General features: G+C 41.5%; 1 protein-coding gene across 2 annotated transcripts; it reads right to left on the reverse strand.

Moving 5' to 3' along the window:
- Window positions 1-407: 407 nt before the first annotated feature.
- Window positions 408-26,357, reverse strand: LOC140850079 (uncharacterized). Of its 2 annotated transcripts, none has more exons than XM_073239881.1 (5): window positions 26,240-26,357; window positions 25,542-25,688; window positions 3,097-5,427; window positions 1,232-1,331; window positions 408-578 (listed from the first exon to the last, which is right to left on the reverse strand). In XM_073239881.1, exons 1-4 carry the CDS (start codon window positions 26,286-26,288, stop codon window positions 1,261-1,263), a joined length of 2,598 nt encoding a protein of 865 aa, XP_073095982.1. In that variant the 5' UTR covers window positions 26,289-26,357; the 3' UTR covers window positions 408-578; window positions 1,232-1,260. The 2 variants fall into 2 exon arrangements, with proteins under 2 accessions (XP_073095982.1, XP_073095983.1); XM_073239882.1 differs by having other exon boundaries at window positions 25,542-25,617; window positions 26,240-26,356.
- Between the last annotated feature and the right edge of the window lie 1,095 nt (window positions 26,358-27,452).

The raw sequence follows: 27,452 nt of genomic DNA on the forward strand, positions 1-27,452 counted from the left end.
AGAAGAATGGCTCCACATCTAGGCCCTAGGATCTGACTATGAGGAAGTTTCGCTTCCCTAAAGCTTCCTGTTACTAGGAATATACACTGCATAGAAGTAAAGAATATATATCATATAACCCAGTACAGGTCACACCCATCAAATGGCCCACTGTGTGCCTGCTCTCCATCTATAAAATTTAGCAAGATAGTCTCTACCCTCAGGAAAGGTACTGTTTATGGAGAATCATTCACCTGTTTATTCTAAACTCCACCATGCTTTTGCTGTTACCTAAAGGTACCCTGGAAATTATAAAATAGAAGTATAAATGGCAGGTGTACATGAACGACCCAACTCTATTGGTTATGTTATCAGTGATGTGGCCATTTGGGGAAGGGAAGAAAAAAGCTTATTGTACACACACGCAACTCAATTTATTTTCTTTTACAACTTATAATTCCAAAGGCTTTACAATGTACTCTTCTTAACTTACTTTTGATATAACAACTTTACTAGTTCAACAAGAAATCATACATTCTAAACCATTATGATGATGGAACATTTCGCTCTCCTTGGCAGCTGGAACTCAGCAGTGTATCCTATGAAATAACAATAGAATACATTTCCTTAAATTGTACAACACACTCAAGATCTGTTATACAGAGAATCATTGCCAATATCCTCAGTTCTCTTTAGGATAAAGATAAAGGTCTTGACATTTTGCCTGAGCTTAGTCTTATCAGTCTTTCTTTTATGATCAGTTCAGAGTAGGAATGGCCTTTAAATGGCTGTCAAACTCCAGATACACCAACACCCAAGACGTGGGGCTGCAACACCCAAGACGTGGGGCTGCATGTACAGCAGGAAAGCTCAATGCTTAGATACAGTGTGGAAGGAAGCCGGCCCTGCAATTCACCCCTTAAGGGATATACTACACTAGCAGTACCCAGCTCTAACCTGGGACACATGAGGGAAGAGTGAAGCCTCCTGGATACCCATACTGTCACCAACAGCGTGGTGAATTTTATGTGAAAAACCAGCATGAAAATAGTGTCCCAAGAATGAAAGGTTTGGCTCCGATATATTTGTAAACTAGGATCTATGGATGGATGTCTATGACCTGGTTAGGATGCTGCCATTTTTGATCGCCCACAGCAGTGCTAGCTGAGGGCAGAACAGGCAGCCAGTACAAAACCCTCCAAGTCCTAAAAGCAAATCATAGGACATTAAAACAACACAGTTAAATACCAACCTCTGTGCCTGCTGAGTATTTCCAAAGCTTTACTGCTTCCAGTCTCTTTGCTTACTTGTAACTTTGTAAGGTGCCTTGGTTTTCGATCTCCCACAGTTACCTGAGGGAAGATGCATTTCATACATTAAATAACCAGTTGCATAAAACTCAAAGGGAAAAACACACCAAAAACAAATTGTACAGAAATTACCTACTTTAAGATACCATTCTATACCATTCCACAGCTCTTAGCAGTAGAAAAGATACCATTTGGCAAAAATAATAATGCACACAATGCAGATAAGAGAACCTTCAGTCTGGAAATTAAGATCTTCATTGTGTAATTACAGTATTAGAGTTGGGGGAGGGGAATAAAGAACAATGTTACTTCCCAAGATAGAAAAAATTATTCATATCCACTATGACAGGAAATGACAGCAGAAGCAGTAAGACTTGAGAACAATAAAGGTGGCCAGTGTTCAAATTTAACTATTAACTTCACAGTGTTAGTCATTGTGAACTAGGGCTTACACATCTGGAATGCTCCCATCCATTATGGAGTTTCCACAAAGACTCCCCTTAGACCATGAGGTCTAAGCAGTGCCCCAGAACATTCACTCCTACCTTCTCCACAAGCAGCAACAAACCAAACCAAAGATAAAAACACTGCTCGTATCACAACATCAGCCTACTTTAAAAAACCCTTTCCAAATCAGAGTATGAACCAAAATCATGACATCTAACAGCCAAGAGTTGAGACTTGACAATACCCTGGTTTTTAAGTAGAAGGGACAGACTTAAGTATTTCTTCAATCTGAAGAGTCTGGGGCTAAGACTGGAACTTGATTACACTTCCCTGGGGCCCTCATGCTTCCCATTCCTCACTTACCTGCTTTACTTCACTTTGCACCCACATATAATCTTCCTCCAAGCTCTACTTTGGGCCTGCCCCCTCCTGTAAGCCCCCCTCTCCCTAAGCAAAGGCTGTCCAAACTCCAGCTTCACCCAGGTGTGCATGACCTGCTAGCCCAGTGCCTCACCTCACAATTTCACACTCCTCCCACCCACAACTACAGAGTGAAACAAAACAACTTCCTTACCCGAGCTAGCTCTTCTCCATGGATGTCAGCATTTCCTCTACTCACTCAACTTCAAATCCCAGCATTTTATTTTTTTCCTAAGAATCAACTGGCAATCCTCTCAGATGCCCGTGTCTCTTACTCCCATCTGAGTTAGGAGCCCCATTATCCACTGCTGAGTCAACTGGTTTTTGGCCATGCAGGTGCCCTGCATTCTCACCTCCCCTACAGAGCACTGCCAGTTAAGATTCCCACAGCCCATTGCTTCCTGCCATTGGTCTACTCAGTGTGGATCGGCTTCTACTGCCTACAGGACTTTTCCCCCGTTCTGCTTAGCATCTCTTTTATCCCACTCATCAGGAGTCTCCCTGCTCACAGGATGATCTCAGGCTAAATGGCCGACACACTGACCTGCCCTGGATGCCCATCTGAGCTCATGCTTCTGTCCATTTCCACTGTAAACCACAACTCCTAAATCTGTATCAAAATCTACTGCCTCCACATGGACTGCCCGTTCTCAGCAACTCTAGCTAGATCTATGTCCATCTCTCCTTTTCTATCTCAACCCCAATTCTCCTTTACCACCATCACCCTGCTTTCAGTCATCTGCTAGAGCTCTCAGTGAGTGTAACTTCCTAGCGTGCAAGAATTTAAGATTATCTCTGCAAATCCTACAAATATGGGGACCCATAGCTGAAATGAGAACACATCTCCAAAATGGAGAAATGCTACTGATTCACAGCTACCTCTGTGCCCAGGACCCCAAATTCACCTACCAGATAGGAAATGAGCCCATTAGTCACTTACACTGCACTGGTCCACAGGAGGCTCTCCTGGACTCCAAGCCCTCCCGTTTGGCCACGGTACATTCCATTCGCAGCCTGCCACAGTTGATCTCACAGCCACCCGGTCCCGTCGCCTTGCAGACCACAGGGATGCTCCCATAGTGGCCATGCTTTGCCTTGTACTCATTTCCGGTGGGCCAGACGGGAAGCTGGGGGACAGAGCTCTCTGGCGGCATTCTGCTTATCCTACCAGCCTTGCCATAAAACCTTCCTCTGGAAGATGTCAGAGGGCTATCTGGGCTAGCTTCAAGGAGGCACTCTACCTCATCCATTTCATCTTCACCTCCCTCTTCCAACTCACCATCCTCTGAATCCTTGGGAAGTACGGTGTTCAGGGCAGCATTTTTCTTCAACACATCAACTGCCCTACCATTTGAGAAGCTGCTCAGGGTTTGGAGTTCCCTGCCTTTCAGAACCTTTTTAACTTTTGCACTCTTTTTGAAGCTTTCATTATAAACCTCTGCAGTCTCATCTGTGTTGACTTTCCTATTCCTGACTGACTTTTCCCTTGACCCCTTCATCTTGCAGCCTGCTGAGGACTCTTCATCTGCAGAGAGCATCTGCTCAGAGGACTTCTCTAGCTCTGCATCATGCTGTGAGCTCAATTCACATTGAATCCCTTCATCAACCTTGTTGAACTGGGCCGACCAAGTAGGAGAGGGTCCACACGACTCGGGGTAGCTTTTCCTCTCTACCACTTCATCACCAACCAGTTCCCTACTCCTGACTGACCTCCCAGAACCCTTTCTTCTACAGTATGGCAATGGCCCTTCACCTATCAGGGCAGTTTCCTTAAGATTCACCAAGACGTCCTCACCCTGGCACAAGCTTATATTGCACATGATGCCCGCATCTACATAGCTGGGTGGGGCCGACATGGTAGGGGAAGGGACACACATCTCGGAGTAGCTGTCACTCTCCACCACTTCATATTCATCCAGGTCCCTACTCCCACCTGACTCCTCTGTTCTCTTCCCACTACTTTCTGGTGATGACTCCGGGGACCTCTGCTCCATTCCATGGCAGCAGCACCGACAACACTGGATTCCTTCACGAACCCTGTTCGTCTGGGGTGACCTGGGAGGCAAGTAAGTGCACAACTCAGGGTAGCTGTCACTCAGCATCACTTGATATATATCCAGATCTCTACTCTCCCCTGAATCCACTGTTCCCTTCCGACTTTCTGGTGACGACCCCAAGGACTTCTGCTCCATTTCATGCCACCAGCTCCTATCACACTGGATTCCTTCACCAATCTTGTTGAACTGGGCTGACCAGGCAGCGGGAGAGACACACACCTCTGGGTAGCTATTACTCTCTACCACTTCATCAACCACTTTCCAAAGGGAGCCAAGATCCCCACTACATGTTCCTATTCTTCCCTCAACATAATGGGGGGTCTGGCATTTGGAGTGTAGGCTCAAGTCCTTAACTCCTTCGTTGCTGGAGCAGAATGGCTTTTCCTGCTGGTACTGGCCGCCACCTCCAGCAGACTGGGACGTGTTTGAGTTCACGGTCTTATGGATCTGACTTCTGTCTTTAACTTCACCTGGAGACGACAGGACCTGTCTTGCTTTATTCAAGTTCATGTCCATGAGTGATCCTGCCTTTAACATCTCACATCTTACAAGGCACTGCTCCAACTGACCAGCTCTGTGGTCATCTTTATGTGCAATGCCCTCGTCAGCCTCACGAGGGTTATCGAGCACATCACCACCTTCACAAGAACTCTGTGAAATCCCACTGTGCTGCTCCCCGTTCTCTGGCATGCTTTTACCGTAAGCCAGGTCATACAAACGCACAGTTTCTTTCAAACTCTTCCAGAATTGTATGACGGGGGATCCTTTGCCCTCTTCCATCCTCATTTTCTCTCCCTCAGACGCACAGCTTCTTTGAGGTGCACTTCCCTGCAGACTTTCATCCCCAGGGCTCTTACCATGGAGCTCCCTCTTCTGGGCAACACAAGACAAGGCCCCCCGTGTTTCTTCAGGAATGTTGTCAGTTTCTCTGTCAGTGTTAGTACTAGGGACACTGGCCACCCTACCTATGTCATGGCCATCGCCTTCGGAGTGGTTGTCTTGTTTTTCATTCATGTTTTTAGACTTCTGACATTCAGTTTGACACTCTCTTGTTTTCTTTTCTTTTCCACAGCCATTGTAGTGCTGGAATTGTGGTGTGTTATAAAACACAGGTCCTCTGTTAACTGTAGACAACAGGGACTGAGGTATGAGAAAGCCAGGATATTCGCTGAGCATCACTGCATATGGAAAATACACACTTCCATATCTGACACCTAGAAAGAGAATGTAGTGGTTAGCTGTTTGGTCTCCTGCGGCTAGTCACAACATTCAGCCAGCACACACCTATGTGTCCACGCCAACTGAGTCTCCTCCCTGCCAGGTGGTAGCTAATGGCCCCCAGTTCCTCCCTGGGTGTACCCTGGATGCAACAAGGAAGGGAAGGGGCAATGACTGGAACAGTGGGGCTCCAGAACCCTTCTTCAGCACTAGATAGGCATCTTCTGCTCTGACTAATTGGGTGTCAGGCCATCACTAAGTCAGCACGTAGCAGTCACTGGTACTTAGTGACTCCTTACAAAAGACCAAATACACACTCTCATGGACTGTTGTAGCTACAGAAACAATACTACATGTCAGGCCTTACAGAGAAAGGGGAGTAGAAGCCTTTCTAAATCTACTTGTTCAACACTATTCATTCACATTTATTTTTCTCCCCCCATTTCCACTCCTCAGTGGTAAACACCACATGCCAGACATTTCTCTCTCATAAGTACATTTTTTGGAAAAGGCATTTGATTGTGCAAGACAAATCCATACAATTGGCAAATCAAGATAAAATTTCTATTGAGTATACACAAGAAGCATTAGTTATATTCAATGTTCATGAGGCAATTTAATCAGGAGGGTGAAGCAGATCTTAGGAACTCAACTGCACTGCTACAGAATGTATCAAAATGCCTCTTGTACCTGGCATGTGTACAAGCATAAGGGTTCTTCCCTTCATTGAAAGGAGGCAGGTCTTAGCTTGTAGTTAAACACTGTCTTAAAAGATTAGAAACCAACACAATGAAGTTCATGTAAGGACAGAGACAGATCACTTCCCCAGTAAAGTCCCACCATACACAGTTCACTGTGTAAGACAGTAGAACAGAATACTTAGTAGCAGGTGCCTGCCTTTAGACCCCATCTCAGGACCACTATCCACTCACCCACTGCAAAATCATGGGTGTTAAAGTTGTTAGTTTTTCACCCTCCCTCCTCAGCAAAATGGCTGCTCTTTCTCATGTCTTCCCTCTTAGGTTACCAATGAGAAGGACTTAAGTCCTCTCCCAAGTTTTTCCCTGATTACTAGTTAAGTTTCTTGACTTCCCTGACATCACAGGTCTGTAATCCATACTGCTTGGATCTCTGACCCAACTTTGAATGCTCATTGCATGTACAGTATCTGAATGGCTTATTATGGCCTGTCAGGGAATGGGAAATAATGACCGTGTTCCTTGGGATGAGACAAAGGCCCTCTATCGAGTCTCTCATTGTAAATCATCTCATTACTCTCCCACTAACACCACGATGCAAACTATACAAGGGTTCCCCACTGACACCATTCTTCCCTTCCCTTTTCTGAGTCATCCTTCCCAACCCCTTTCAACTGGTACCAAATCTAATTCACTTTTTCAAAGAAAATCCTTTCACTTGTGACAACAGCTGAACCCTGAGGGCATTTTCTAAAAGAAATCACTCAGACAGACAAAGACAAACACCATCTCACTTGTATGTAAAATCTAGAAAACATGAACTCAGTAACAGTAGAATGGCAGTTGTCAGGGGCTAGTTGGTGGGGGAAATGGGAGATGCTGGCCAACAGGAAGAAAAACCTAGCTCAGCCATTTTCTCACAGTAATTCTAGGAGAAAAATCCCCTATGCTTTCCTCAGCGAGAGGGGCAAAGGAGCCAGTGTGACATATACCAGAACTGTTCTTAACAAGGCCAGACCTAAGACACCAGTTAACGAGAGCCCAACGGATGTGGGGAAAAGGGAAATAATTTTCTCCAGCCGACACTCACCTTTTCCAATCCAATCAGAGGGGAGAAATAAAGCATGTGTAGTTCACAGTCCAAAGGCATAATCTCACTAAAAGACTCAGACCTAATTATGTTCCTTTGATAACCATAGGACTATGATCTTTCCCCACCTCCACCACCACATTACTGCACACCACATTACTCAAGTCTTGTTTAGAGCTCTTTCTTTTATCCATCACATAATGTCTGAAAACATTACAAGGCGCACTAAAAGCTACCTACTGCCTCCAAAAATACTCACTTTAAATATAAACACCAGGATTAGAAGTATATGGAGAAAGATGTACCATGCCAACACTAATCAACAAATGGTTCTGGAACTGGACATTCACATGCAAAATAATTCATCTAGGCAGATTTTATACCCTTTGCAAAAATTCACTCAAAATGGACCACAAATCTAAACATAAAATGCGAAACTATAAATTTTAAACTATAAAATTCCTAGAAGATAACACAGGTAAAACACAATGACCTTAAGTATGGTGATGACTTTTAGAAACAACAATGGCTCAATTCATGTATGAACTGCTAAGATGGATCTCATTATTAAAATAAACTCTGCCAAAGACAATCAAATGAAAAGACAAGCCATTGAGAGAGAAGACTGGGTTTAACTATTTGAACAACACGTATCTGACAAAGAACTATTATCCAAAATACAGGTGTTACCTCAGAAAAATTTCAGGTTTGGTTCCAGACCACCGCCATGGAGCAGATATTACCAGAAATTCCAGTGAATTTTTTGGTCCCAACACATATAAAAGTTATGTTTAACTCTGCTCTAGTCTTTGAAGTGTGTGATACCATTATGTCTAACAACATGCATATCTTAATTAATATGCTGTATTACTAAAACACTCTAAATATTATCTGAGCTTTCATGAGTGAAATCACCAATATCACAAATGCCATGTAAAATTATGAAATATTATGAGAATTATAAAATGTAGGAAGGACATGAAGTGAGCAAATGCTGTTGGAAAAATGACACCAACAGATCTGCTGGACGCAGGGTTGCCAAACCTTAAATTTGTAAAAACACGACTTCTGCAAAATGCAGTAAAACAAGGTACACTTATATACGAAGAACCCTTAATACGTTAAGAAAATAATCTGACCTTACAATGTGATTGTAGACCTTAACAAACACCTCACCAGAGAAGATGCACAGATGGAAAATGAACATGTGAAAGATACTCCACATCATGTCATCAAGAAATAATGACACGGCCCCTCTGGAAGACAGTCTGGCCTTCTTTTACAAAGTTAAACATAGAATATTACCAAACCAAGAGGGAATATTGAAGATGGTATGAGAAGTGATACAGAGAACTTCTCCCAAAATCATATATAACATGAAAATACGGTTAATACAACTAATCCTAAAAAAGCAACAGGAAAGAAGGCTATGTCAGTCTGCATACACCTGGAGAACAGAGCAGACCTCATGAAACAGGGTAACATACCAAAGCCTTGATTTGGCAAGACCCAAGCACTTTCCCTACCCCAACTCACTGCCAGGAGGAAGAGAAATGGAGCTGGGAAGGTGTGGAAGCCTAGGACTGCTGAATAGCAGCCCTGGAGATCTGCTTTGGGAGCACAAACCTACATTGCATGGTGCTCTGGAGATTAGAGGGGTTGGAAAGCTAAGACAGGCAGAATACTTGGAGAGACTGAGATTTCAGCCATTTGTGGAGGACAGGGATCAACATCCAGCTGCTCTGGGACAAAGGAAAAGCGAGTGGCCTGAGAGGCTTCCTAGCAGCGAGAGGGCTGCTGAAGGAGCGGGGTTTCCATGGAGCTTGCTGTGCAGAAGGGATAGGTGGACAAGGCTGTCTGGGTGTGCTCTGCCCAGCAGGTTGGGAACTTTTGGGAGGTTCAGGCACTCCATCCTCCTGGCTGGCTAATCAGCTCTGGGACCCCCCCACTGTGATACACAGCTGGCTGCACCTTCCTCCAGGCCTGCCACGACCGGCTCACAAACTGGCAGTCCTTGCCCTGGCATCAGACCAGCTAGAGGGAGGCTGTGACAATGCCAGCTATAGATGCAAAGCACAGAGGCTTACACCTGTGTATTCAGCCCAGTTCTGACAGTGGAGAGAGGCACTGCAGCCGGGAAGCAGGAAACAGCTCTTTCCTCCCTCTAGGCACCAGTGCCCCTCCCCTGTGAACCCCGACATCTCTCCAGAGGCTGAGGGGCTCCAGAGACTAGAGCTTCTGGGAACTAGAGGTCACCACATACAAATATGAAACATCAAAGGAACCTGGTTCAGATAAAAATCTCACAAACACCAGAAAAAGGCCGAAGTGAAACTGAGCTCACCAATCTTCCTGAAACAGAATTCAAAATAAAAATCATAAACATGCTCATGGAGGTAAAAAAAAAAGTATTCAAGAACTCAGGGACAAATTTAAGCAGGAGATTCAATCATTAAGAAATTCTATATCTAAAATGAAACATACAATGGAGGGATTTAAAAACAGATCACATGTAGTAGAAGAGACAGTAAGCAGAAAGAAAAAAAGATCTCTAAGAATAAAAGAATATTGAGAGAACTGTGTGACAAATCCAAACAAAACAATATGCATATTGTAGGGATACCAGAAGAGGAAGAGAGAAAAAAAAGGATAGAAAGTGTCTAAAAGGAGGTAATTGTTGAAAACTTCCCCAATCTGGGAAGGAGATAGTCTCTCTGGCCATGGAGATGCACAGATCTCCCAACACAAAGGAACCAAGGAAGATAACACCAAGACATATAATAATTAAAATGGCACAGATCAAGGATAAGGACAGACTTACAAAAGCAGCTAGAGAGAGAAAACAGATCACCTATGAAGGACATCCCATCAGGCTATCATCAGACTTCTCAACAGGAACATTACAGGCCAGAAGGGAGTGGCATGATATATTTAATGCAATGTAACAAAAGGGCCTTGAACCAAGAATACTTTACCTGACAGGATTAACATTTAAATTTTAAGGAGGGATTAAACAATTTCCAGATAAGCAAAAGCTGAGAGAATTTACCTCCCCAAAAAACAACTCTACAGTGCATTTTGGAGGGACTGCTGTAGATGGCAGTGTTCCCAAGGCTAAATAGTTGTCACCAGGGGAAATAAAACCACAGGAAAGAAAGCAGAACAATTAATTGCTAAGCAGATGCAAACAACTACACCCAAAGTTAATCAAGGAATAGACAAAGAATACGGAATATGATAGTTAATACATAAACAACGGAGGTGGAAGAAAGAGGAGGAAAAAAAAGAACCTTTAGGTTGTGTTTGTAACAGCACACTAAGTGAGTTAAGTGAGTTAAATTAGACTGTTAGATAGTAAGAGGATTACCCTTGAACCTTTTGTAACCAAGAATCGAAAGCTTGCAGTGGCAATAAATACATACCTATCTATAATCACCCTAAATGTAAATGGTCTGAATGCACTAATCAAAAGACACAGAGTCACTGAATGGATAACAAAACAAGACCCAAAGAAAACAACATGCAACATTTGCAACAACATGGATGGAGGAGAGGGTATTATGCTCAGTGAAATAAGCCAGGCAGAGAAAGAAAAGTACCAAATGATTTCACTCATTTCTGGAGCATAAGAACAAAGAAAAAACTGAAGGAACAAAACAGCAGAAGACTCACAGAACCCAGGAATGGACTAACAGTTACGAAAGGGAAAGGGACTGGGGAGGGTTGGTGGGAAGAGAGAGAGAAGGGGAATAAGGGGCATTACAATTAGCACACCTAACATGAGGGGGAGACGGGGAAGGCAATATAGCACAGAGAAGACAAGTAGTGACTCTATAGCATCTTACTATGCTGATGGACATCGACTGTAATGGGGTATGTGGTGCGGAATTGATAATGGGGGGAATCTAGTAACCACAATGTTGCTCATCTGATTGTATATTATTACCAACATAGAAACAAAAAACAAAAAAAAACAAGACCGGTCTATATGCTGCCTACAACAGACTCACTTCAAACCAAAAGACATACATAGACTGAAAGTAAAGGGATGGAAAGATATTTCATGCAACTAACAGGGAGAAAAAAGCAGGAGTTGTAGTAATTGTATCAAACAAAATAGATTTCAAAACAAAGAAAGTAACAACAGTCAAGGAAGGACATTACATAATGATAAAGGTGTCAGTCCAACAAGAGGATATGACTATTATAAATCTCTACGCATCCAACACAGGATCACCTACATATGTGAAACAAATACGAATAGAATTAAAGGGGGGAATAGAATGTAATGCATTCATTCTAGGAGACTTCAACACACCATGCACTCCAAAGGACAGATCAACCTCACAGAAAATAAGTAAGGAGACAGAGGCAATGAACAATATATTAAAACACATGGACCTAATAGACATCTATAGAACACTCCATCCAAAAGCAACAGGATACACATTCTTCTCAAGTGCACATGGAACATTTTCAAGAATAGATCATATACTAGGCCACAAAAAGAGCCTCAGTAAATTCAAAAAGATTGAAATTGTACCAACCAGCTTCTCAAACCACAAAGGTGTGAAACTAGAAATAAATTACATAAGGAAAACAAAAAATCCCACAAACACATGGAGGTTTAACAACATGCTCCTAAATAACCAATGGATCAATGACCAAATAAAAACAAAGATCAAGCAATATATGGAGACAAATGACAACAATAATTCAAAACTGCAAAATCTGTGGGATGCAGTGAAGGCCATGCTAAGAGGAAAATATATTGCAATTTAGTCCTACCTCAGGAAAGAAGAACAATCCCATATGAACAGTCTAAACTCACAAATAAAAAAACTAGAAAAAGAACAAATGAGGCCCAAAGTCAGTAGAAGGAGGGAAATAATAAAGATAAGAGCAGAAATAAATAAAATTGAGAAGATTAAAACAATACAAAGAATCAATGAAAACAGGAGATTTTCTTCAAGAAAATATGCAAAATAGATGAACCCCCAGCCAGACTTATCAAGAAAAAAAGAGAGTCTACACAAACGGAATCAGAAATGAGAAAGAAAAATCACTATGGACACCATAGAAATACAAAGAATTATGAGAGAATACTATGAAAAATTATGTACTAACAAACTGGATAACCTACAAGAAATGGACAACTATCTAGAAAAATACAACCTTCCAAGGCTGACTGAGGAAGAAACAGAAAATCAGAATAGATGAACAGCCAGGAAATTGAATTGGAAATCAAAAAACTACCTAAGAACAAATCACCTGGACCACATGGCTTCACTGCTGAATTTTATCAAACGTTTAGTGAAGACCTAATACCCACTCTCCTTAGAGTTTTCCAAAAAGTAGAAGAGGAAGGAATACTCCCAAACTCTTTCTACGAGGCCAGCATCACCCTAATAACAAAACCAGACAAAGACACCACAAAAAAAGAAAATTACAGACCAATATCCCTGATGAACATAGATGCAAAAATACTCAACAAAATATTAGCAAACTGAATTCAAAAATACATCAAAAAGATCATCCATCATAATCAAATAGGATTTATTCCAGGGTTGCAAGGATGGTACAACATTCAAAAATCCATCAAAATCATCCACCACATCAACAAAAGAAGACAAAACCACATGATCATCTCCATAGATGCAAAAAGCATTCAACAAAATTCAACATACATTCATGATAAAAACTCTCAACAAAATGGGTATAGAGGGCAAGTACCTCAATATAATAAAGGCCATATATGACAAGCCCACAACCAACATCATACTTCACAGAGAGAAGCTGAAAGCTTTTCCTTTAAGATCAGGAATAAGACAAGGATGCCCACTCTCTCCACTTTTATTCAACATAGTTCTGGAGGTCTTAGCCACGGCAATCAGACAACAGAGCAAAATAAAAGGCATACAGACTGGCAAGAAGAAGCTAAACTGTCACTGTTTGCAGATGACATGATATTGTACATAAAAAACCCTAAAGACTCCACTCCAAAGCTACTAGATCTAATATATGAATTCAGCAAAGTTGGAGGATACAAAATTAATACCCAGAAATCTGTTGCATTCCTATACACTAATGATGAACTAGCAGAAAGAGAAATCAGGAATACAATTCCATTCACAATTGCATCAAAAAGTATAAAATACCTAGGAATAAACCTAACCAAGGAAGTGAAAGACCTATCTATACTCTGAAAACTACAAGACACTCATGAGAGAAATTAAAGAAGATACCAATAAATGGAAACAAATCCCATGCTCATGGATAGGAAGAATTAATATTGTCAAATGGCCATCCTGCCTAAAGCAATCTACAGATTCAATGGAATCCCTATCAAAATACCAACAGCATTCTTCAATGAACAAGAGAAAATAATTCTAAAATTATTATGGAATCACAAAAGACCCCGAATAACCAAAGCAATCCTGAGAAGGAAGAATAAAGCTGGAGGGATTACGCTCCCCAACTTCAAGTTCTACCACAAAGCCACAGTAATCAAGACAATTTGGTACTGTCACAAGAACAGAACCATAGATCAATGGAACAGACTAGAGAGCCCAGTTATAAACCCAACCACATATGGTCAATTAATATACGATAAAGGAGCCATGGACATACAATGGGGAAATGACAGCCTCTTCAACAACAGGTGTGGGGAAAACTGGACAGATACATGTTAGAGAATGACAGTGGATTATTGTATAAACCCATATACAAAAGTAAACTCAAAGTGGATCAAAGACCTGAATGTAAGTCATAAGTCCATAAAACTCTTAGAAGTAAACAAAGGCAAAAATCTCTTGAAAATAAACATGAGCAACTTTTTCCTGAATGCATCTCCTCAGGCAAGGGAAACAAAATCAAAAAATGAACATGACTACATCATGCTAAAAAGCTTCTTTATAGCAAAGGACAACATCAGCAGAACAAAAAGTATGGGAGAATATATTTGTAAATGACACATCCAAAAAGGGGTTAACATCCAAAATATATAAAGAACTCACCCAAAAAGCAAATAACCCTATTAAAAAATGTGTGGAGGATATGAATGGTCACTTCTCCAAAGAAGAAATTCAGGTGGCCAACAGGCACATGAAAAGACGCTCCACATCACTAATTATCAGGGAAATGCAAATTAAAACCACAATGAGATATCACCTCACACCAATTAGGATGGCCAACAAAGAAAAGAGTAGGAACAATAAATGCTGGCAAGAATACAGAGAAAGGGGAACCCTCCTACACTGCTGGTGGAAATGTAAATTAGTTCAACCATTGTGGAAAGCAATATGGAGGGAGGTTCCTCAAAAAACTAAAAATAGAAATACCATTTGACCTAGGAATTCCACTCCTAGGAATTTACCTAAAGAAAACATCAACTCAGATTCAAAAAGACCCATTCATCACTATGTTTATTGCAGCACTATTTACAATAGCCAAGACATGGAAGCGACCTAAGTGCCCATCAGTAGATGAATGGATAATGAAGAAGTAATACATATATACAACGGAATACTATTCAACCATAAGAAAGAAAAAAATCCTACCATTTGCAACAACATGGATGAGGGTATTATGTTCAGTGAAATAAGTCAGGCAGAGAAAGACAAGTACCAAATGATTGCCATCATTTGTGGAGTATAACAACGAAGTAAAACTGAAGGAACGAAATAGCAGCAAACTTACAGACTCCAAGAAAGGACTAGTGGTTACCAAAGGGTAGGGGTGGGGAAGGGTGGGTGGGGAGGGAGGGAGAAGGGGATTGTGGGCTATTATGATTGGTGCACATAGTGTGTGGGGGGTCACAGGGAAGACAGTAGCTGAGAGAAGACAAATATTGACTCTGTGACATCTTACTACACTGATGGACACTGACTGCAAGGGGAATAGGGGGGGACTTGGTAACAAGGGTTAATGTAATAACCACTCTGCTTTTCTTGTGAAACCTTCATAAGAGTGTATATCAATGATACCTTAATAAAAAATAACAAAGGGGGGGCGGAGCCAGGATGGCGGCGTGAGTAGAGCAGTGGAAATCTCCTCCCAAAAATACATAGAGCTATGAAAATATAACAAAGAAAACTCTTCCTAAAATAAAGACCAGAGGACACAGGACAACATCTAGACCAAATCCACACCTGGAAGAACCCAGCGCCTTGTGAAGGGGGAGAGGAAGGCCACAAACGAACAAGAAAGGAAGCTCTTCCAGTGGTCACTCGTACCAGCTCTGCAAACTATCTCTATCACCATGAAAAGGCAAAACTACAGGCAGACAAAGATCACAGAGACAATACCTGAGAAGGAGACAGACCTAACCAGTCCTCCTGAAAAAGAATTCAAAATAAAAATCATGAATATGCTGACAGAGATGCAGAGAAAAATGCAAGAGCAATAGGATGAGATGCAGAGAAAAATGCAAGAGCAATGGGATGAAGTCCAGAGGGAGATCACAGATGTCAGGAAGGAGATCACAGAAGTGAAACAATCCCTGGAAGGATTTATAAGCAGAATGGATAAGATGCAAGAGGCTATTGAAGGAATAGAAGCCAGAGAACAGGAACGTATAGAAGCTGACATAGAGAGAGATAAAAGGATCTCCAGGAATGAAACAACACTAAGAGAACTATGTGACCAATCCAAAAGGAATACTATTCGTATTATAGGGGTACCAGAAGAAAAAACAGAGGAAAAGGGATAGAAAGTCTCTTTGAATAATTGCTGAAAACTTCTCCAAACTGGGGGAGGAAATAATCGAACAGACCATGGAATTACACAGAACCCCCAAAAGAAAGGATCCAAGGAGAACAACACCAAGACACATAGTAATTAAAATGGCAAGGATCAAGGACAAGGAAAGAGTTTTAAAGGCAGCTAGAGAGAAAAACGTCACCTATAAAGGAAAACCCATCAGGCTAACATTAGACTTCTCGACAGAAACCCTACAGGCCAGAAGAGAATGGCATGATATACTTAATAAAATGAAACAGAAGGGCCTTGAACGAAGGATACTGTATCCAGCACGACTATCATTTAAATATGATGGCGGGATTAAACAATTCCCAGACAACGAAAAGCTGAGGGAATTTGCTTCCCACAAACCACCTCCACAGGGCATCCTACAGGGACTGCTCTAGAGGGGAGCACTCCTAAAAAGAGCACAGAACAAAACACACAACATATGAAGAATGGAGGAGGAGGAACAAGAAGGGAGAGAAGAAAAGAATCTCTAGACAGTGTATATAACACCTCACTAAGCGAGCTAAGTTAGACAGTAAGATACTAAAGAAGCTAACCTTCAACCTTTGGTAACAACAAATCTAAAGCCTGCAATGGCAATAAGTACATATCTCTCAATAGTCACCCTAAATGTAAATGGACTTAATGCACCAATCAAAAGACACAGAGTAATAGAATGGATAAAAAAGCAAGATCCATCTATATGCTGCTTACAAGAAACTCACCCTTAACACAAAGACAAGCATAGACTAAAAGTCAAGGGATGGAAAAACATATTTCAGGCAAATAACAGTGAAAAGAAAGCAGGGGTTCCAGTACTAATATCAGACAAAATAGACTTCAAAACAAAGAAAGTAACAAGAGATAAAGAAGGATACTACATAATGATAAAGGGCTCAGTCCAACAAGAGGATATAACCATTCTAAATATATATGCACCCAACACAGGAGCACCAGCATATGTGAAACAAATACTAACAGAACTAAAGAGGGAAATAGACTGCAATGCATTCATTTTAGGAGACTTCAACACACCACTCACCCCAAAGGATAGATACACCGGGCAGAAAATAAGTAAGGACACACAGGCACTGAACAACACACTAGAACAGATGGACCTAATAGACATCTATAGAACTCTACATCCAAAAGCAACAGGATATACATTCTTCTCAAGTGCACATGGAACATTCTCCAGAATAGACCACATACTAGCTCACAAAAAGAGCCTCAGTAAATTCCAAAATATTGAAATTCTACCAACCAATTTTTCAGACCACAAAGGTATAAAAGTACAAATAAATTCTACAAAGAAAACAAAAAGGCTCACAAACACATGGAGGCTTAACAACATGCGACTAAATAATCAATGGATCAATGAACAAATCAAAATAGAGATCAAGGAATATATAGAAACAAATGACAACAGCAACACAAAGGCCCAACTTCTGTGGGACACAGCGAAAGCAGTCTTAAGAGGAAAGTATATACCAATCCAGGCACACTTGAAGAAGGAAGAACAATCCCAAATGAATAGTCTAACATCACAATTATCGAAACTGGAAAAAGAAGAACAAATGACGCCTAAAGTCAGCAGAAGGAGGGACATAATAAAGATCAGAGAAGAAATAAACAAAATTGAGAAGAATAAAACAATAGCAAAAATCAACGAAACCAAGAGCTGGTTCTTTGAGAAAATAAACAAAATAGATAAGCCTCTAGCCAAACTTATTAAGAGAAAAAGAGAATCAACACAAATCAACATAATCAGAAAAGAGAATGGAAAAATCACGACAGACTCCATAGAAATACAAAGAATTATTAAAGAATACTATGAAAACCTATATGCCAACAAGCCGGAAAACCTAGGAGAAATGGACAACTTCCTAGAAAAATACAACCTTCCAAGACTGACCAAGGAAGAAACACAAAAGTTAAACAAACCAATTATGAGCAAAGAAATTGAAATGGTAAACAAAAAACTACCCAACAACAAAACCCCGGGGCCGGACGGATTTACCTCAGAATTTTATCAGATACACAGAGAAGACATAATACCCATTCTCCTTAAAGTGTTCCAAAAAATAGAAGAACAGGGAATACTCCCAAACTCATTCTATGAAGCCAACATCACCCTAATACCAAAACCAGGCAAAGACCCCACCAAAAAAGAAAATTACAGACCAATATGCCTGATGAACGTAGATGCAAAAATACTCAATAAAATATTAGCAAACAGAATTCAACAATATATCAAAAGGATCATACACCATGACCAAGTGGGATTCATCCCAGGGATGCAAGGATGGTACAACATTCAAAAATCCATCAACATCATCCACCACGTCAACAAAAAGAAAGACAAAAACCACATGATCATCTCCATAGATGCTGAAAAAACATTTGACAAAATTCAACATCCATTCATGATAAAAACTCTCAGCAAAATGGGAATAGAGGGCAAGTACCTCAACATAATAAAGGCCATATATGATAAACCCACAGCCAGCATTATACTGAACAGCGAGGAGCTGAAAGCATTTCCTCTGAGATCGGGAACAAGACAGGGATGCCCACTCTCTCCACTGTTACTTAACATAGTACTGGAGGTCCTAGCCACGGCAATCAGACAAAACAAAGAAATACAAGGAATCCAGATTGGTAAAGAAGAAGTTAAATTGTCACTATTTGCAGATGATATGATACTGTACATAAAAAACCCTAAAGACTCCACTCCAAAACTACTGGAACTGATATCGGAATACAGCAAAGTTGCAGGATACAAAATTAACACACAGAAATCTGTAGCTTTCCTATACACTAACAATGAATCAATAGAAAGAGAAATCAGGAAAACAATTCCATTCACCATTGCCTCAAAAAGAATAAAATACCTAAGAATAAACCTAACCAAAGAAGTGAAAGACTTATACTCTGAAAACTACACGTCACTCTTAAGAGAAATTAAAGGGGACACTAATAAATGGAAACTCATCCCATGCTCATGGCTAGGAAGAATTAATATCGTCAAAATGGCCATCCTGCCAAAAGCAATATACAGATTTGATGCAATCCCTCTCAAATTACCAGCAACATTCTTCAATGAATTGGAACAAATAATTCAAAAATTCATATGGAAACACCAAAGACCCCGAATAGCCAAAGCAATCCTGAGAAAGAAGAATAAAGTAGGGGGGATCTCAGTCCCCAACTTCAAGCTCTACTACAAAGCCATAGTAATCAAGACAATTTGGTACTGGCACAAGAACAGAGCCACAGACCAGTGGAACAGATTAGAGACTCCAGAAATTAACCCAAACATATATGGTCAATTAATATACGATAAAGGAGCCATGGACATACAATGGCGAAATGACAGTCTCTTCAACAGATGGTGCTGGCAAAACTGGACAGCTACATGTAGGAGAATGAAACTGGACCATTGTCTAACCCCATATACAAAGGTAAACTCAAAATGGATCAAAGACCTAAATGTAAGTCATGAAACCATTAAACTCTTGGAAAAAAACATAGGCAAAATCCTCTTAGACATAAACATGAGTGACCTCTTCTTGAACATATCTCCCCGGGCAAGGAAAACAACAGCAAAAATGAGCAAGTGGGACTACATTAAGCTGAAAAGCTTCTGTAAAGCGAAAGAAACCATCAATAGAACAAAAAGGAACCCTACGGTATGGGGGAATATAATTGAAAATGACAGATTCGATAAAGGCTTGATGTCCAGAATATATAAAGAGCTCACACGCCTCAACAAACAAAAAACAAACAACCCAATTAAAAAATGGGCAGAGGAACTGAACAGATAGTTCTCTAAAAAAGAAATACAGATGGCCAAGAGACACATGAAAAGATGCTCCACATCGCTAATTATCAGAGAAATGCAAATTAAAACTACAATGAGGTATCAACTCACACCAGTAAGGATAGCTGCCATCCAAGACAAACAACAACAAATGTTGGCGAGGCTGTGGAGAAAGGGGAACCCTCCTACACTGCTGGTGGGAATGTAAATTAGTTCAACCATTGTGGAAAGCAGTTTGGAGGTTCATCAAAATGCTCAAAACAGACCTACCATTTGACCCAGGAATTCCACTACTAGGAATTTACCCTAAGAACGCAGCAATCAAGTTTGAGAAAGACAGATGCACCCCTATCTTTATCGCAGCACTATTTACAATAGCCAAGAATTGGAAGCAACCTAAATGTCCATCGGGAGATGAATGGATAAAGAATATGTGGTACATATACACAATGGAATACTACTCAGCCATAAGAAGTGGAAAAATCCAACCATTTGCAGCAACATGGATGGAGCTGGAGAGTATTATGCTCAGTGAAATAAGCCAAGCGGAGAAAGAGAAATACCAAATGATTTCACTCATCTGAGGAGTATAGGAACAAAGGAAAAACTGAAGGAACAAAACAGCAGCGGAATTACAGAACCCAAAAATGGACTAACAGGTACCAAAGGGAAAGGAACTGGGGAGGATGGGTGGGCAGGGAGGGATAAGGGGGGGGAAGGAGAAGGGGGGTATTAAGATTAGCATGCATGGGGGGGAGGGAGAAAGGGGAGGGTGGGCTGCACAACACAGAGAGGACAAGTAGTGACTCTACAACATTTTGCTAAGCTGATGGACAGTAACCGTAATGTGGTTGTTAGGGGGGACCTGATATAGGGGAGAGCATAGTAAACATAGTATTCTTCATGTAAGTATAGATTAAAAATTAAAAAAAAAAAAAAGAAAGAAAGAAAGAAAAGGGGGATTACTCCTTGATAGGATAAAACTATTGGTAAATCAAGATCAATGCATGCTTTAAATATCCTTAATGTGGATCACTTAAAGGGTGTCAGATGATCAGCTATGGAGGTACTCTTTTCTGATAATATTCCTTTCTCTTAATAAAAAAAAAAAAAAAAAAGCAGTTACTGTGTGCTGACCTCCAATGAGTTCTGCACAATGGTATAGAGGGCATGTCAAAGTGTGGGCAAAGGGTCTGTTTGTTTCTATGCAGAAGATCAAGGCCTAGCTTGGATACCCAGAAAATGAACTAAGATACGATATGAGGAGGAGCTTCCAGCATCAACACTCTCTGGAGGACTTGTGCTGGGGGATGATCATCAAAAAGCCTCCACAGGGATCCGGACGATGCTGCGGTTGTGGCTGCATCCAGCCCACCGTCTCCTGGACTTGCCATAGGAATGAGGAGGGAGATGTCTAGGCTGGCATGTACATACAGTGAGACAACGAATTTGACCAGATCTGTACTGTTGGAACTCAACCAGGAGTTGGGAGGGGTGCAAGGTGTAGCACTCCAAAATCTTATGACTATAGACTATCTACGGTTAAAAGAACATATGGGATGTGAACAGATCCCAGAAATGGGCTGCTTTAATTTGTCTGATTTCTCTCAGACTGTTCAAGTACAGTTGGACAATATCCATCATATCATAGACAAATTTTCACAAATGCCTAGGGGGCCTAAATGGTTTTCTTGGCTTCACTGGAGATGGATGGTAATTATAGATTTGCTTTGTTTATGTCACCGTATTCCTATTATGTTAAAATGTGTGTGCAAATTAGTTAGTAGTTTAAAACCTATACATACTTAAGGTACTCTACAAGAAGATATGTCAAAGAAATAATCAATTCTCCCATGTTTTCTTCCATATGCTACCTCTATAGCTTTTCTTCTTCTTTCCTAATTACAACCCTTAAATAGAATTCGTGCCTCATATCGAATTTACCGAGTATCATAATTCCTCCAGGTGGTAAAGATACCTCGAGACAAGTGCTGGGCATAGAAGCCACAGGGCATAAATCTGCAAAGAAGTAAAAAGCTAACCTTTTCAAACAATATGACTTCTCTCTCACTTACCAACTTTACATTTCCCTGTATGGCCCCGGAAGAGGACTGGTTAGCCAGAGACGGGTAAGATTCCTCAAGGGAGGAACAACCTAAGACAGGCACAGTCGCAGGGGGGCCATCAGGTGAGAAATTGGGGATCAACAGAGGTGAGGCTCAGAACCTCACCGCCCCCTGCTTTGAGAGAAATCTTCTGCATCCGTGGATGTTTTGCTGTCCTTGTCTAGCTTGGATTAATACTTAGTCCATAGGCACACACCTGATCATCTACATTTGCCCTCTTACAGCACTAAACTATGTTTTCTATCTTTATCTTGTATCTACCTACCACTTCAGCATTTTATTAAAAATAAAAATAATAATAATAATAAAGGGAGAAATGTGGGATCCACATATAAATCAAGTATAAAAATCAAACAAATATTCATATTTGACCTGATTGTTTATAGTTCATAATGCGTGATCAAAACCGAAAGTTTCTGTGATGACTGCCCTTGTACTGTTCACCATGTAAGAATTTATTCGCTATGTAAGAATTCGTTCACCATGTAAGAACTTGTTCATTATGCTTCAGAAGATTGGAGACTGATGAGAATTAGGCTTGAGATGGATTAATGATTGTGCATTGAGCATTGACCCCCCTATACAGAATTTTATTGTTTTTAACAACCATTTGATCAATAAATACGAGAGATGCCCTATAAAAAAAAAAAAAAGTACACACTTACAATTGTAAAATAAATAAGTAACCGGGGTGTAATGTATAGCATAAGGAATATAGTCAAAATATTGTAACAACTTTGTATGGTGATAGCTGGTAGCTAAAATTATCATGTATATAAATGCTGAATCACTGTGTTGTACACCTGAAACTAATGTAATACTGTGTGTCAACTACCCTTCAATAAAAAATAATTTAAAAAAAAAAATAACAAAGGGCAACCAAAAAAGAAACTCTATTACCAAAACCTGGGTCATCTCATATCCTTCAGGAGGCGAGAGAGCATATAAAGTGTTGTACATTCACACGAGGGAGAATTATTTCAGCAGTAAATAGGAATGAATTGTCCAGTTATGAAAACACATGAGGGAATGAACCTGAAATGCCTATTACTTCTTTTGAAGACAAACTGAAAAGCTACATACTGTAGGATTCCAATGATAGGATTCTGGAATAAGCCATGCTATGGAGACAGTAAAAAGACTGGTGATTGCCAGGGGAAGGGAAGATGGAGCCACGAATAGCGGAGGGGCCTTTCAGGGCAGTAAAACTCTTTAGTAGAATAGTTATGATGATGGACTCCTGTCGGGATGCCTTTATCCCAAACCATACATGCAGCACCAAGAGGAAACTATGCTCTTTGCATGACAACATGTCACTGTAGGTTCAATGATTACAATGTATGTATCCACCTGGTAGGGAATGTTGATAATGGGAGAGGCCATACATGGTTAAATATCTGGGGAATCTTCACTTATGCTCCGTCTGTTTTTGATTCTAAAAGTGCTCTAAAAAATAAAACCTTGAAAAAAGTAGAGGTAGAGATCCTTGATACGTACAGAATACATTTCGAAAGATACCCAATTACTCGTTAACACTCTGCCTTTGAGAAGAGTACTGGGAGACTGGGAAAAAGAAGCCAGAGGGAGAGACTTCATTCCATGTTTGCATATGACTTTAACTTTTAACCATATTCATTTGGTCACTTTTTCAATAAACAACTTAGCCACTTTCAGCTAAAAGATGTTCTGTTATTTAGAGAGTAGTCATGCCTCTCATTCTGAATAATTCCTACTCAAAATGACTAGGTACCAATAAATCATGAGAATTTGCCTTTCAGTTTAACACAACTAGGATACTTTGAGTCCACTTGCTGAGCTCATGCTTAATTCACCTGACTAACAGCTCTACACTTTGACCATGACAGCTATGGTGTTTAATATACAATTAATCAAGGCCATTTAACTTCCAATAAATTCTTCTCTTTCTAGCTTATTATCCAAAAATGGTATAAATTATCCTCTGTCACTCTATCAATATCTTTTCTAGAGCCAGCATCCATCCACTCTGTCTTCTATGGTTAATAGGCCCTCGAGCCCTACTGAAACTGGAGACCATCCCTCTCTGTCCACACTGTTTGCTAGTTAAAACAGACAGGGCATGTGATAAAGCCAAACCAAAGAGAGGCAGTTTTGGAACTTCAGTTGAAACTTTTGGAAGAGAGGACTCCTCTCTGGGATCAGTAGCCGTAAAATCATTATAGGCCTGGAAATGCTCTGACCATCATTGTCACTTTGAAGTGATGGTTGAGGTTGAGACCAACACAGAGAAATCAAAACCTAGAATGGAGGGAGAAAGACTCAATGATGGATCATGTCCTTTGATTCCGTCTGGAGCCAGACCATGGCTTCCCTCTTGAAATTCCAGGTTATGCAGACAATAAACCCTATAAATTTATTTTTCACCAAAATCTAAGTGAGGCTGCGATTTAAAAATAATATCTTATTCTTACTCCCAGTCATCACACTTTCATTCTCCTAAACCACAACTCTCAAGAACAAATATTTTAAACCTCAAGAGGAGGTTTCCATGACGTGGAAAAACCATAGGTCTGTAAGGTCTCAGCCTTTTAACTCAAAGAAGGTTTAAGATACAATATGTCGTTTGTTTCCCTCAGGAATTTTCCACCTCTATAGTCAAGAGTTTTCCTCCTACAACTTCTTCTTTTGCACCATTTCAGTATCTGTATTAGACATCCCCCGCGAAAGAGGCAAGGGGTGTTTGTACAGGAAAATTTCTTTAAGGAATTGGCTCATGTGGTAGTGCAAGTCCAAAATCGGCCAGGTAGTCTGTCTCACTGGAGACACAGTGAAGTCAGAGGACACATGCCCACAGAACACCTTCTTGCTCTGACTCCAGTTCTGAAATGGTGCCACTAGCAGCTCCTTGGAGGACTTGGAGGTTCTACTACCCAGCTGGAAACAGTTGATGAACTCAAAAGCAGTCCTTTATCACACCTAGTTTTCTAGTTGGAAAACAGCTGCACAATGTACACAACATGCTGTCTCTACAGCACAGTACACAGAAGCTTAACATTATTCCTACTACGGGAGATGTAAGAAGGAAGAATTACCCCCAGGATCCTCCCACTCTGCCTACATCCCTGCACTGCCCTGTAATGAATGAAATCCTGGATGTCTACCTTACATTTTCAAGTCTTACTTGTCTTTCTTCCCCCAAAATAGTTTTCTGACCTCAGCGTAAGCTTTTGAAATCTTTAGGCCTTGATGAAAACATTAAAGGACTAGGATGTCTAACCTCTTCCAATCTGACTGCTCTCAGAACACAAGATTATTTTGGGGTTGGCTCCTGTGTGACCCTGGGCTAGTCACTGATTGAGCCTCAGGTCCCTCATTTATGAAAGAACAAGAGCAGCAGTACCTAGCTCATGGGATTGTTGAGAGGTCTAATGAGGGAACCCATTTCTAGCAGAGTAACCGGCATATTGCTAGAATGCAAATGTTACCTGTTAATCCGAACTTCAAAAGCTGCCCGTTTGCTGCCACAATCTCTTCTGGGAGAGGACAGGCTGAGAAGGGAGGTAATAGAGAAAAGTACTAGAAAACCTACAGGCATTGGTTTACAGGGAGGGTCCCTAATCTCACTGAACCTTCTTAGATCCCTTACCTGCCCCAGGAGCAGAGAATGGATGATAGATGGGATGCTGGTACCAGGGACTCAGGTAAGGATGCTGGGCCATGGCCTGCACAAAAAAGGGTCTGGCGTTACTGCTGTCAAAATATCTGTTGTTTTCTGAAGATTTCATTCTATAGCCTGAAAAAAAAGGTGTTCATATTTAGGAAATGGCAGTCTCATTCAGCCCTGTAAAATGCTGTGAAGGTAGAAAAGTCTTCCTAGTTCCCCTTCAGAACTCCAAGCCTGGTGGCAGATTCGCTCCGTTCTCTTCCCGCTCACCTGGCCTTGGGGACACGGGACCGCTGTGCGTTTAGGACTCCTGTTGCAGCACCCAAAAACAGGCCCACCTCAAGCCTTAGCCTGTCAAGTCTCCCGGTGCAGCTGTACCGTGGTAAGACTGAGGCCTTGAGGCCAACAGAGAACTAGTGAAGGCCTCAAACGCAAGGGGCGGTGCCCATCGGGGGCACTCAAGGGCAGCGACTGAGGCCAGGGCTGAAGTGTTCTCGTCTTCAGCCAGAGGCCACCTGGGACCCGGCTCATGCTGGAGTCCATCCCCTGGGCTCAGCATCTGCTCACCTAGGCCTCACCCAGGCACCCTCAACCCTCACCTCTCCTGAAAGCCAATCAATTACCGCTGACCCCCACAACCACCAATTCGCACAAACCCTGTTCTCATCTGGCACACCAACCTGTTCTGGGTCGACCTATGCGACTAGCAGTGTCTACGACGTCACACATAACACAAAACTACTGCCCTAGCCACCCGGAGAGTTATGGCATCGCGGGCCGTGGCGCCCGCCTTTATATGCACGGCGGAGTAGGCTCGTGCTGCCTCTTGCGCAGGCGCGTTGCTTCTGCAGGCCACCTGCGCATGCGCCCTGTGGGAGGCCCAGTGGCTCTGCCCCACAGCGCCGGAAGAAGCCTGCGTGGGCCCTGGAGTGGAGGCGGGAAGTTGCTCTCTGTGCCGTCCTTTATGGTGACCGTTCGGTCTTGTCTTCTACTCATCCCTCATGCATGTAGCGCCTTGGCGCCGACTCTGATTCAGAGTATGGGGCTCTTCCCTGTCCACCTTGCTCTCCTGGACCGCTCCTCCACTTGAGTATATTTAACCAGCTCCTGGACTCCTTCCTTTGGCCTATGGCTGCTGCCACTTAAGGAAGAGGAGCCAATTGATGAGAAAGAGGAAAAGGAGGAGGCCAACATGGGCACAGTACGTGCTTGACAGGACAGAGCCACACAGGAGGAGCGCTCAAGCCGGCTTAATGCCACTCGGAGTAAAATTCGGGGAGAAGGGGCTCTGGCCCTAGGACGCCATTGGCTGGGGGAGTGGTGGGACAGAAAGCCCCTTGAAGTCGTGGCATGAGATGCGTAGTTTGAATGTGAAGCTGACACATGCAGACAACTCTTTGTATGTGAATTAAAGGACAAAGGATAGTAGTAGTTAAGGCGAATAGTGGGGTTGTAATAAAGATTGTGAAATTTTTGTATAGTGTTTTAGAGATTTAGGTATTTTTACCTCCCGAACAGACTTTGCCTGAGATAGGAGAGAAATGAAGTCCTGAAGGTAGAAACTTTTGTGCATTAGCACCCCCTGACCTTGATTTTTTTTTTTTTTAAGAGCAGCAGGATACTTCCATGGAGCATTGAACACTTGTGTTAAGTGCATTCCTGGGTAGGAATTTTGTGTTTTACCAGAATTTGCAGTAATGTAACAGATAAAGGTTTTGTTTCACATAAAAAACCCTGGAGGTAAACACCATACCTACGAGAAAATAAATGACTGTTGTTTAAACCATCCAGTCTGTAATAGTAGCTATGGAAACTCAGGAAACTAATACACAGGCAATTAGGAAAAGGATAGTGTGATGTTGTAAGTCTGGGGAGAGGAAATCCCAGGGCAAA

This window comes from Manis javanica, chromosome 6 (assembly GCF_040802235.1).
Source record: "Manis javanica isolate MJ-LG chromosome 6, MJ_LKY, whole genome shotgun sequence".
Taxonomy (NCBI): domain Eukaryota; kingdom Metazoa; phylum Chordata; class Mammalia; order Pholidota; family Manidae; genus Manis; species Manis javanica.